The sequence below is a fragment of the Carcharodon carcharias genome, chromosome 9, assembly GCF_017639515.1.
Source record: "Carcharodon carcharias isolate sCarCar2 chromosome 9, sCarCar2.pri, whole genome shotgun sequence".
Classification (NCBI taxonomy): domain Eukaryota; kingdom Metazoa; phylum Chordata; class Chondrichthyes; order Lamniformes; family Lamnidae; genus Carcharodon; species Carcharodon carcharias.
The window spans coordinates 21,847,212-21,859,576 of record NC_054475.1 but is presented as its reverse complement, the minus strand read 5'-3'; the positions used below and the strand labels follow the sequence as shown (position 1 = coordinate 21,859,576).

At 39.4% G+C, this 12,365-nt stretch overlaps 1 protein-coding gene across 1 annotated transcript in view; it reads left to right on the top strand.

Annotated features, from left to right (window-relative positions):
* Positions 1-2,330: 2,330 nt before the first annotated feature.
* LOC121282613 (protein piccolo-like) overlaps positions 2,331-12,365 on the top strand; it is a 56,180-nt gene continuing 46,145 nt past the window's right edge. The window contains exon 1 of the mRNA XM_041196391.1: positions 2,331-2,540. Coding sequence (XP_041052325.1) covers positions 2,414-2,540 — 127 coding nt within the window. The 5' untranslated portion in view covers positions 2,331-2,413. The remainder of the gene's footprint in view (positions 2,541-12,365) is intronic.

The window sequence follows — 12,365 nt, the reverse complement described above, 5'->3', positions numbered from 1 at the left end:
GCCCAGATCTTTTGTAAGATAAGTTGTGAATGCTAAACACTGAAACAATCAGAAAATACTTCTACTCCTGACATCATAAAGAAGAAGGCCCTTGATGAGGCAACAATAGTGGATAATCCAGGGACTAAGCAGGCCTGGTGATGTTCTGAGGCTGTGTTTTCTGATCACCGACAACCACCACCATTTTTCTTTGGCTTAAGTAGAACTCCATACATTGGAGAATTTTACTTTTGACCACCAGCCCCCCCACCCGCCCACGCCCCCTCCCCCTCCCCCTCCCATACGGTCCTCAGTTTTTGCCAGCAACCCTTAGTACCATGCTTGGCTCAAATGATCCATAGATAACATGGGCAGCTGCATTTATCTCTCCTCTGGAATTCAATGCTTTTGTTCATGTCTGGAACATGACAATGATGGCTAGAGCACAGTTGTTACAACAGAACACATAAGTGTCACTGATTCTACTATTGATGACTCCTTTGATCACTTTATTGATGATTGACAGGAAAATCAATATTGAGTGGGTTAGATTTATCTTGTTTCATTTATAGGCAGGACATGCCTAGACAATCTTCCACATTGTCAGGTAGCTGCCAGTGTCATAGCTATACTGGAACAGCTTGGCTAGGGGAGGAACAAGATCTGGTGTGCAAGCCTTCAGTACTGTAGACTGGATGCCACTGAAGTCCATGGCCTTGGTTATATCTAGTACACGTAATGTCACATGAAATAAACCAAAAATTGGCTAAGCACTGTTATGTGATAGTGGGGTCCTAGGAAGGAGGTAGAATGCGATCATGACTTTTAGATGAAAACACATTCAAACATTTCAGCCTCTGATTAAGGATGGTAATGTTTAGAGAGATTTATTCCCTTGCCTGGCCTGTCTTCTTTGGAGTGATTATTTGCATCTGAGGCTTAAAAGTCAACCCCGTGGTGTGGGATTGGAGTCACTTGTAACATAGACTGGGCCCACAAATTGCCAGTTAATGATACCGATTGCTAGCTGTAACAGGACTTAGATAGGCCTGCAAAATGGGCAGGCAATGCCAGATGGAATTTGATGTAGAGAAGAGTTAGGTGATGTATCTTGTGGAATGGATAGAGAAAAGCAATATAGACTTACTTGATGGCACAGTTCCAAAGCATGTCCAGGAACAGAGGGACCTGAGGGTGGATGTGCATCAATCCTTGAAGGTGGCAGGACATATTGAGAAAGTGGCTAACAAAACATATAGGAACATGGGCTTCATAAACAGAAGCATCGAGTACAAAAGCAGGGAAGTTATAAACCTTTATTAAGCTATGGTTAGGCCACAACTAGATCATTGCATCCAGTTCTAGTCACCACACCTGAGGAAACATGTGAAGGTCCTTGAGAAGGTGCAGAGGAGATTTAGCAGAATGGTTTCAGGGATGGGGGCAGTGGGAGTGAGGTTGTTAATTACAAGGTTAGGTTGGAAAGGCTGGGGTTGTTCTCCTCGGAGCAAAGGAGATTGCATGGAGGTTTGATAGAAATGTACAAGATTATGACAGGTTTGGATAAGGTAGACAAGGAAAAACTGTCCTCATTAGCTGATGGTACAAGGACTAGGAGGTGTAGATTTAAGGTTTTCAGCTAGGGATGCAGGGGGAATGTGAGGAAGACACAGTGACTGGTAACGACCTGTAACTCACTGCCCACAAAGGCTGGTGGAAACAGAAACAGTTAATGATTTCAAAAGGAAATTGGATGGGCTCTTGAAGGAAATAAACACGCGGTGCTGCGGGAATTGAGCATGGAGATGGGACTGACTGGATTGATCTGCGGAGAGCCGGCATAGACTCAGTGGGCTGAATGGCCTCTTTCTGTGCTTTATAAATGAGTCTATGACTAAAGCTTAAATTTGACTCCACAATTTGCATGGTGGGATTTTAAATCACGGGTTGTCAGTCCAACGTCCTAACCGCTGGGCTAGGTACCCCTGTTTATAATACATTTTAAACTATGTGAGGAAGGGTTAATCTTAATTTATCCACTCAACGTTGTGTTTCGATTAGCTGGTCTTGGAAATTTTGAGCTGCGTTGAAATCCTGAGTTTTGCGTTATCTGCAAATAGCCCTGAGGTAATAACGAAAAGAAAATATCGTGGACTAAAACAGTTGTCATTTCAGAAGCAGTGAGGTCCGTCCGTACATTGAGAGCAATTCCTCCTGGAGGAAGCAGCGGCTTCGCTTGGATTGAGGTTGCACCTGTTGAACCTGCCGGTGCGGGTCTCCGCTGTGGAATGCGGATGGTGTGCGCGGTTGCCGTGGTTACTGCGGATTCCGAGGGTTGGGCTGGAGAACGCGGAGAGGGAGGGAGGGAGAGAGAGAGAGGCAGCCAGTGCCCATTCCGCATTGACGCCATGAGGAGCTCAGCAGTCCTTTTGCAATGAGGAAGTCGGGGCCCGGAGAGACCATCAGTAAACTTCTGAGAAGGAAAAGTTCTCCCTCGCTTTATGCGGCCACCTTTCCGCCAGGCCAAGCCATCCCTGGCGCCGGTGACTTGGAGGAACAGGGTGAGTGTTTACTGTCGGCGGTATGAGGCTGGAAAAGCACCTTGGCAAAAGGAGCAAGAGCAAGTCGATTATAGGAAGTCTCAGGATTTCCCTCTTCATCCAGGTGCTTGGAGGAAGATGGAATTAAAGGAAGGGTAAAATTGTCTCGAGGATTATCAGACGTGTGAAAAGGGCATTAAGAAATGACTTACATTTTCTAAATACTAATACATTGTTGCTGTGAACGTTTAAAGAGAAAAGGGCTGGTGGAATCTGTATGATGCCTTTTAAAAATGAAATGGTGATTACTGAGTGGGGGCAGCACTGTACTTTCGTCACTGGTTTTTGAGTTCAAATCCAGTTTATTGATGAAAATCTTGTTCCCAGTAGGCTCCCAAGTGAAATGCATTTGACCAGTATCTAGTTCCCAGTGGATTTGATGGCACAGCAGAGTTGTTCATGATTTGGAACTGATTAGCATCCCATTTTCACTGTCCAAAATGGATGACACCTTAATCTCAATTTGACATTAGACTCACTGTCTCTTTTATGCATGTACATGAAATGCTTATACTGTGATATGGTGGGGTAACAAGAGGCGGATAGGGAGAAATACAGATCCTGCAATCCTATTGATTTAAAATATCCCATAACACTATTTCTAAGAACAGCAGGGTAGCTATCCTCGGTGTCCTTGCCAATATTTATCCATCAATCAACATCACAGATGATAATCAACAGATTATCTGTTTATGGGAGTTTGATGTGTGCGAATTGGCTACCACATTTCCCACATTACAACAGTGACTACAATTCAAAAGGATTTCCGTTGGCTGTAAAGCACATTGACATGCCAGGTGGTTGTGAGAAGTGCTATATAAATGTGAATTTTACTTTCTTTTAAACAAGATAAGTTAATTTTTAAAAGTTCTGATTTATTTAAGTTTACGTTTTCCACTAACAGAAATAATGGAAGAAATACTTTGTTAGTGACTATTTTCCTGGCATAGTCCTGTTGGGCTGAATGGCCTGTTTCTGATCTGTAAATGCCATGTATGTGGTATTGTGAGATGAGGTGTGGACAGAAGCAGTCAGTGACTATTTTAAGTGTGTGGAATTTAGCAATACCCCGACCTTCTACTCTATGTGCTGCTAAATTGACATGGGCGTTCAGATCAAGAACGTTGTTGAGTTTGATCCAGTTCAGAGTTTTGAGAGCTCTGGATTTAGTGTGAACCTAGAATTTGAATTAAATGAACTTACTTGTAAATGCAGCATGTAAACAAAGGCAGAAGGTGGCAAAGATGGTTAATGTGGAAGATGGAAAATTCATATTAACACAGTAGAAGCGTTAAGTGTTTTGGGGGCTAGGTAGTGAGCAAGTTATGCTGCTTCTGACCTATATTAATCTATATTAACAATCAACACAAACCTAACTCGACCATAAGTGGTCTGGGATTACTTATATGATTGGATTTACTGAAGGGATATTCTAGATGATGTCATCAGCTCCAATTTGTGGACTCCTTGCAGACTTCCTGAAATTTAACAAGGGAATTCTGTAATCAAAATCAAAAGACAGTTTAATAAAAAAAAATCAGAGGCCAGGGAAATTACTTCATGATTGTGGAAAATCAGAGATCCCCTTCAATTTAATTTAATGCACAGCAAGGAATTACTTTCCTTTAAGCAACATTTATGAAAGCTTCATTAGAAAATGCAACATGACTGTTCTAAAGAATGTAAAGTAAAGCATTTAACATAATTGCCTAAAGTAATGAATGTTAAGCAGCTCTGCCCAAAAATTTGTAGATCATAAACAAAGAAAATTCTGGAACTTCATAGGTCAATTAGTGAATGTAAAAAGGAAAGACAAGCTAATGCTAGAGGTGTAACTATTCTTCAGATGTAACATATCAGAGCTCAAAAGTTGACAGACAAGACCTCATTCTCATTTCAGCAAAGGGTAATAATCTGCCAAAGCAGCAATGTACTTAAAACAATGCAAGATTTAAATATGACGTCACAATCCAAACAGTAAATTTCTAAATATTCAGCCTCACTAGGTTATATTGAGAATTAAAATATTTTACGTACTAGAAACAATTTCATTTTGATAGACCTCTCAATGCATTCTGTACAGAAGCATCCAGTTGTTTTTTGAATTCATTTAGAACATCTGCTTATGTAACCTTCGCTCAGCTTAATCCATAAATTCATTAGCTTGTCTTCCATTCATACTCCTCATTTAGTTATTTTTAAATGATGTCCCTTGCATATGAAACTTCCATCTTAGTGAAAAAATTAATCTGGTTCAGCTTTGTCAATTCTTTTCATAACCTTTTCCAAAAAGAAGATAAAACTAACTTCCAGAACTCCTTTTCTCAAATTCCTGACACCCCGCATAATTCTTATTGATCACCTTGGGAGAAATTTCTTTACCCAAAGAGTGTGAAGAATGCGGAAAGTGGTGTTTGAGGCAAATTATGTAGATGCATTTAACAGGAGGCTGGATAACCACATGGGGGATAAAGGAATAGAAAGGTATTTGGAGAAGGTTAAATGAAAAGGGACAGGAGGAGAGGCTTGTGTGGGGCATAAATGTCGGCATAGACCAGTAGTGTCAAATAGCCTGTTTGTGTACTGTAGACTCAATGTATCTTTTTGTCACTTCTAAATCCACTTGAGGAATAATATCTTTCCTATAATTTGCTGATTAGAACTACACCCAGTACTCAAGATGCAGTATGGCCAATGTATTATGCAACAACATAACAGCCTCTTCATTTGTACTTTATACCTCTGCCAATGCAACCTAATAATTTATTTCCCTCTTTTCCTATAGTCAAGTGGGTATATTACATCTGTCTTTGCTATTCAGGTTGCCTAGGAAACTTGCATTACAATGAACAAGCTGTGCTCCAAGCCACATGAGATTTTAAAATATTAAATATCAACTCCAATGTTCTAATTATTTATACTTTGCTTCCTCCTCATGAGTATTTGCCATAAAAGAGTACATCCAATGCACATCTATGTTTGTTAACACTTTTTAAAACAGAAGCATGAAACAGCCAAATCATTTATTTGGAATGTACAGGGAAAACTCCCACAGCAACTGAAAATACTTTAGTGATCCAGGAATCAGAATGTCTATAACTTTCAGTGGTGGAGAGAGAGAAAGCCAGGCATTTATCTTGGATTGTCACTTGCACCACCTGAAGAGTAATTAGATTCTAATTGACCTAATCCAATAAGACGCTGTAACCTTAAAGAGTGACTGATTCATTTTAGCAGCAGGATAATACAGTGTGCATTACAAGATAGCTTGCTCAGCCATGTTGTATAAGTCTGCCATTGTAGTGTTACTGTTATAAGTTGTAATGGTAATTGGATCACAGAGTGTGATTGGTTCTAATAATTGGGAAGAAGGTGTACATGAGGTTGAGGAGCCTCGTGAGATGAGTTGGGATGGGCGGAGTGTAAATGGTATGGGTAAGTTTGAGCATGTTGGTGTTTTTTAATTTGAATTTTTAATATTATCTATTCCTTTGTCAAGACCAAGCTTGACCTTTTGTAATATAATAGATTGTTCTGGTGAAAGGTCATCGACCAGAACTCTGAATTTCTCTCCACAAATTCCACCTGACCAGCTGAGTTTTTCCAGTGTTCCAGTCATCTATCATCCTGATCTCCACTGGCTTCCCACCCTCCAGCACACTGATTTCAAAATTATCTTTATTGTCTAGAGATTCCTCACTGTCTTTGCCCCAACCTAATTCTGCAACTTCCTCCAGTCCTAGGCCCCAAGTTGCTCTTTGTGGCCTTCCGTGCATATTCTCACCAGGCATCTTGCTGCACCATCAAAGCATTCTGGAATCCTGTTCTCAAAGCCTTTTTCCTCTTCTGTCCTCATTTTCAAAAGCTCATCAAAATCAACCTGCTCAACTGTGCCTTTGGGTACTTCCTCTAAGCCCAAGTGTTTGGTTCTCCTTCGTGCTTGGGGATAATTTATTGCATTAAAGGCGGTAGTTATGATATAAATGTTAGTTTTAAAGGTATGTGGTGGAATTAATGGAGAACCACAGTGGCAGCTGAGACTTTATTATTCTGCATGAAAGTGATTGGGCAGACTTTTTTTTTAATAGGGTGGGTGTGGGAGGAAAGATCTTGTAACATGGTGAATAATAAAAGGAAACAGTAAACAAATTGAATGGAGTGAGACGGATTTAACCAATTGAGGTAGGCGATAATAAAAATGTGTGCTATTTAATTCAGAATGTTATTTGCAGTGTAGCAGTCATAAATCTTGCCTAGAGCATGCTGCTCCTTAAAACATATGTCCAGAGCACAACATTATAATCTCTAAGAAAAGTATCTCCTCTCATGTTGCAGCACTCCATTGTCTCTTTAAATCATTTCTTATTTGATGCGAGGCTGCAAATTGTGAATTTGCAGAGCAAAGTTGAACATTCATAAACTAAGTTTGGATGGTTTAACACTTCTGGTCAATTGATGCATGTCCAAATATAAAATTTTGTGCCTGAGTTGCGTTTTTATGCTGATCTGCAATTAAACATACGAACAAGGAGCAGGAGTAGGCCATTCAGCCCCTCAACCCTGCTCTGCCATTCAGTAAGGTCATGGCTGGTCTGATAGTAATCTCAAATCTGCATTCCATCTACCCCTATGCTTACCAACAATCTATCCACCTCTGCCTGAAAAATATTCAAAGACTCTGCTTCCACTGCTTCTTCAGGAAGAGACCCTCTGAGAGAAAAAAATTTGTCTCCTCTCCCTTTTAAATTGGCGACTCATTTTTAAACAATGACCCCACAAGAGGAAACATCCTCTCCACATCCACCCTGTTAAGACCCCTCAGGATCTTATATGTTTCAATCAAGTCGCCCCTTACTCTTCTTGTGGATACAAAGCCCAGCCTGTCCAACCTTTCCTCATAAGACAACCCGTCCATTCCAGGTATTAGTCTGGTAAACCTTCTCTGAACTGCTTCCAATGCATTTACACCCTTCCTTTAATAACGTGACTAATCCTATACACAGTACTCCAGATGTGGTCTTATTAGTGCTCTGTATAACTGAAGCATAACCTCCCTAGGATTGAGTAATTCTGCTTGCTTCCATGGCTTTGGAGTGAAGTAGTATACATCCCTCACAAGTATTCTGTTTCTGAAACCTAACCTGACAAACCTGGGAAAAATAATTTCCCAGGTTTTTAATACAGAAGTGAATGAACAGTTTTTTCTACTGGGAATATACAGTAATCCATGTTATTTTGCTGTAACCTTTTCATATTGAACTTGTCTATTACTAAATATCTATTCTTTTGTTGTTTTCCTATTGAACTTGGTAAATATCTATTCTCTTGTTCTGTTATGACACAAGCACATTTGTGAAATGTGGGGTGGTTGGGTGGGAGGTTAAAAGTTCAAAACCTGTTTATAAATCAAATGAAGTGCCACAATGCCTGGCTCCATTCAATGCCAAATTTGAAAGAAGAGCAACATATCTTTGATAATGACATTTAGCTATAAAAAGGAAAGGGAAGAAGGAAAAAAGATGTCTAAACAGAAATTTTAAAACGGCATGGTGCTGAATTCAGCACTCAGTAAAAGCAAACCAGAATCCCTCTTCAGTTCAATTAAAAAGTAAATTAAATGCCGAAGAGAATTCATGAGAAACGTACATTTTTCATTCTGCCTTCACAATTCATAAATCCAACTCATTAATGAAAGATCACACATGATAATCAAGTACTTTCTACCTTGTACCTCTATAATGCCTTCACATATCTTTATGAAATATTAAAGGTGCTTTGAAAACAGAGTTGATACTGAATGGTGCTCTTCCATGCAATAATATGTATGAAGAATGGCATAGAGAGGGTAGATGTTGATGCTAGGAAAGAGGTTAAAAGGTGTGACCTTGAAGGTAATAATCTCTGTACACTAGTGAGAGCAGAAATAGGAAGATAGGGAGAATCAATGTGTGGCTTGGGGCATGGTGCAGGAAGGAGGCTTTCAGACTCTTGGGACATTTTGACCAGTTCTGGGGCAGGGAGGCATCTATTCAAAAGGGGTGGGTTCCATTTGAAGAGTACTGGGACCAATGTCTTTGTGGGGAGGGTTGAAACTCAATTGGCAGGGGGGTTGGGTACCAACATACAGAAGTAGGAAAGATGAATAAGTGCATAAAGGAATGCAAGTGTCGGATAGTGTTGCGAATATCTAGATCATTGTTCATGTTGATGTTTTAGAGATAACAATCAGCTCTTCCTATTGTTGTGAAAGTAAGGTAATTAAAATGCTGTGTTTTAGTGGTTGCCAGAAATGGCAGTCTAGGGGAATGTTTTTGTTTTGGGTGGTCGGGCAAAATTAGTTTGAAAACATTCAGTAGACTCTGAAAAGTTGTAAAACCCATTTACTTCACAAGAAAGAAATGAAATAACTATCCTAAAGTTCATTTTGAGGACAGCCCAGAGCAGGCTATGTTGTTATGGACATGGGTGGACCTTAGAAAGGCTCTCTGGTTTCAATTTACCTGTGTCTATTCTGGGAGAGATTTTTTAGTTGCAGTTTGGACCTCCTGCAGTTCGCAGCTCATTCAGAGAAGTTAACCACAGTAAATGACAAACCTGCACTGTAAGCAGAGTAAAATACAAATTTCATCATTGACCTTGTGGAAGGCGGGTGAGGTTTAATCTCAGTTTGAATTTTGTGAGGAACAGAAGTTGGAAGATTGCTTAGCTTGAAGCTAGTGGGAGAATCTATAGTAGGCCTCACAGCTCCTTATTGCGAAAGAAAGTAACCAGCAGATTAACTTGGAAGTACTGGGAAAGTAATTAGAACAAGGCACTGAGACATCCACAGTCAAGAGAAGATAAGTGAAATTTTGCCTCTGCGAATACAGGTAGCTGGAACTGAGGAAATTCTCCAGAGGACCTTATGAGTGGTTCTTACAGAAGTATATAACTTGAAGATTAATGTGTCTTATAACAGAATTCTTGCGGGGGGAAGTAGGGAGTAAATCTGAGTGCACAACATACATAATTGTAAATCATATTAAATTAATAGTGCTTGTTTTGCTTAAGTCATTTATGTACAATAAAAGTTGTTTTGTTTTTTAAAATAGTTAAATCTTATGGCATAGTGGTGTTTGAATTTATTTTTAAACATTAACAGTCCCTAACTAGATCATAACAGTAGTACTAGGGAAGGAAGTAATACCATATTAAACAGGAATAGTCTAAGATGTACTATGAGGAATACAAAAACAGGTTTAAATTGATATATATAAATGCATAACGTGTGGTGAATAAGGTTGGTGTGCAACTACAATAGCTGTTTGGGAATGTGGTTTTAAAATGTTGAGGACTGGGTGTTTAATATTCAGGGATGCAAATTGTTGAGAAAAGAGAGGGAAGTAACTGTTAAGGGAAGACATTTTAGTTTTGAAAACAATGGATGTCTTTGGACGTGCAAAAACTGATTCATTTGGTTAGATTTAAGCAAAAAGGGGATGATCATGCTACTGCCTCCAAATAGAACAGCAAATGTGCAGGGAAATGAGATATACATCAACAGTAAGAGGGGTGATGCTGGGGGACATTAATTAGCCAAATATGGATTGGGATAACGTTAGAGTAGCAGGAAAGGAGAGGGAAGAGTTTTTGAAATGTGTTCAGGAGACTTCCTTGACCAGTGTATTCTTGGTCCAGCTAGGATGGAAACATTACTGGATCTCTGGGGAATGAGGTGGACCAAGTGGACAAAGTGTTTATGGAAGAACACTTGGGTGAGAGTGATCATCATATCATAAGGTTCAGATTAATAACGGAGAAGAGCAAGGAACAATCAAAAGTAGAATTTCTAAACTGGAAGAGGGCCAACTTCAGTGGAATGAGAGGAAACCTAATCAAGGTAAAATAGAATCAAAGACTGTCAGGAAGAACTGTAATGGAACAATAGGTGACCTTTAGGGAGATGTTTCAGGTACAAGCTAGGTACATTCCAACAAGAGAGAAAGGCAGGGGGACCAAAATCAATGCTCTTTGTTCAGCCAAAATGCATTCCAATGAGAAACAAAAATTCAGCAACAAAGATCCATCCTTGGCTCTCTCAGGAAGTTAAGAATGGTATTAGACTGAAAGAAAAATACTTTAAAATTTTGCAAAAATAATAGTGGGAAGACCAAGGATTGGGAGTGTTTTAGAAACCAGCAAAGGGCCATCAAAAATTGATAAAATTGAAAAAAATAGAACATGAGAGTAAACTAGCTGGAAATATAAAAACAGATTATAAGAACTTTTTTAAGTAAATAAAAAGGAAAAGAGTAGCTGAAGTAAACATTGGTCCCTTAGAAGCAGAGGCAGAAGAAATGAAGAAATAGCAGAGGTGTTTCATACCAGAAGTTGACAGTAACCTAGAGACTAAAAAGAATGAGTACATTAAGAAAATTAATATCAACAGAGAAAAAGTATTGGAAAACCTTAAGGGACTAAAATCTGACAAATCCCTGGGACCTGAGTGTCTACATCCTAGGGTTCTAAAAACGATAGCTGCAGAGCTAATGGATGTGCTAGTTATGATTTTCCAGAATTCTTCAGATTTGGGAACAGTCCAATCAGATTGAAAGTTGGCAAATATTACACCACTTTTCAAGAAAGGAGGCAGAGAGAAACAGTCAACTTCAGGCAGGCTAAACTAACATAAGTCATTGGAAAAATGCAGGAATCTCTTAATAAGGAATGTTAACAATGCACTTAGAAAAGCATTGTATGATTAGAACAAATCAACATGGTTTTACTAAAGGGAAATCCTGTTTGACTAATTGAGGGTGTAACTAGTAGGGTAGATAAAAGGGAACCAGTAGATGTAGTATACCTGGATTTCCAAAAGGCATTTGATAAGGTGCCACACAAAGAGGCAAGATAAGACTCATGGAGTTGGGGTAATAAATTAGCATGGATGGAGGATTGATTAACAGATAGAAAAACAGAAAGTGAGCATAAATGGAGCATTTTCAAATTGGCAGGCAGTGAATTGTGGAGTCTCACAAGGATGAGTGCTGGGGCCTCAGCTGTTTACAATCTATACTAACGACTTATATGAAGAGACAGAGTACTGTAACTAAGTTTGCTGATGGTGCAAAGCTAGGTGGAAAGGTAAGCTGTGGGAAGGACACGGAAAGGCTGCAAAGAGTCGTAGATTGAGTGGGCAACAAGATGCAGATGGAGCATAATATAAGGAAATGTGAAGTTATTTACTTTGGTTGTAAGAATAGAAAAGCAGAATTCTTTTTAAAAGGTGAGAATTTTGTAAGTGTTAATATTCAAAGAGATTTGGGTGTGCTTGTACAGGGAACACAAAGTTAGTATGCAGATGCAGCAAGCAATTAGGAAAGCAAATGGCATGTTGGCCTTTATTGCAAGGTAATTGGAGTACAGGAATAAAGAAGTCCTGCTACAATTTTAAGCAGTTTTAGTGAGGCCACATCTGGAGTACCGTGTGCAGTTTTGGTCTCCAGAGTTAAGAAAGGATATACTTGCATTGCAGACAGTGCAGTGAAGGTTCAGTAAATTGGTCTCTTGGGTTAGGGGGTTTCCCTATAATGAGAAACTGAGTAAATTGGGCTTATTCTTCTAAACTTCAGAGAATATGAGAGGGGATCTCATTGAAACCGACAAAACTCAGAGACTTTTGGATGCTCTATTGTTGAATACATTTAAGGCTGGGATAGACAGATCTTTGGTATCTCAGGGAATCGAGGGATATGAGGAGCAGGCAGGAAAGTGGAATTGAAACCTATGATGACCCATGATTGGCCA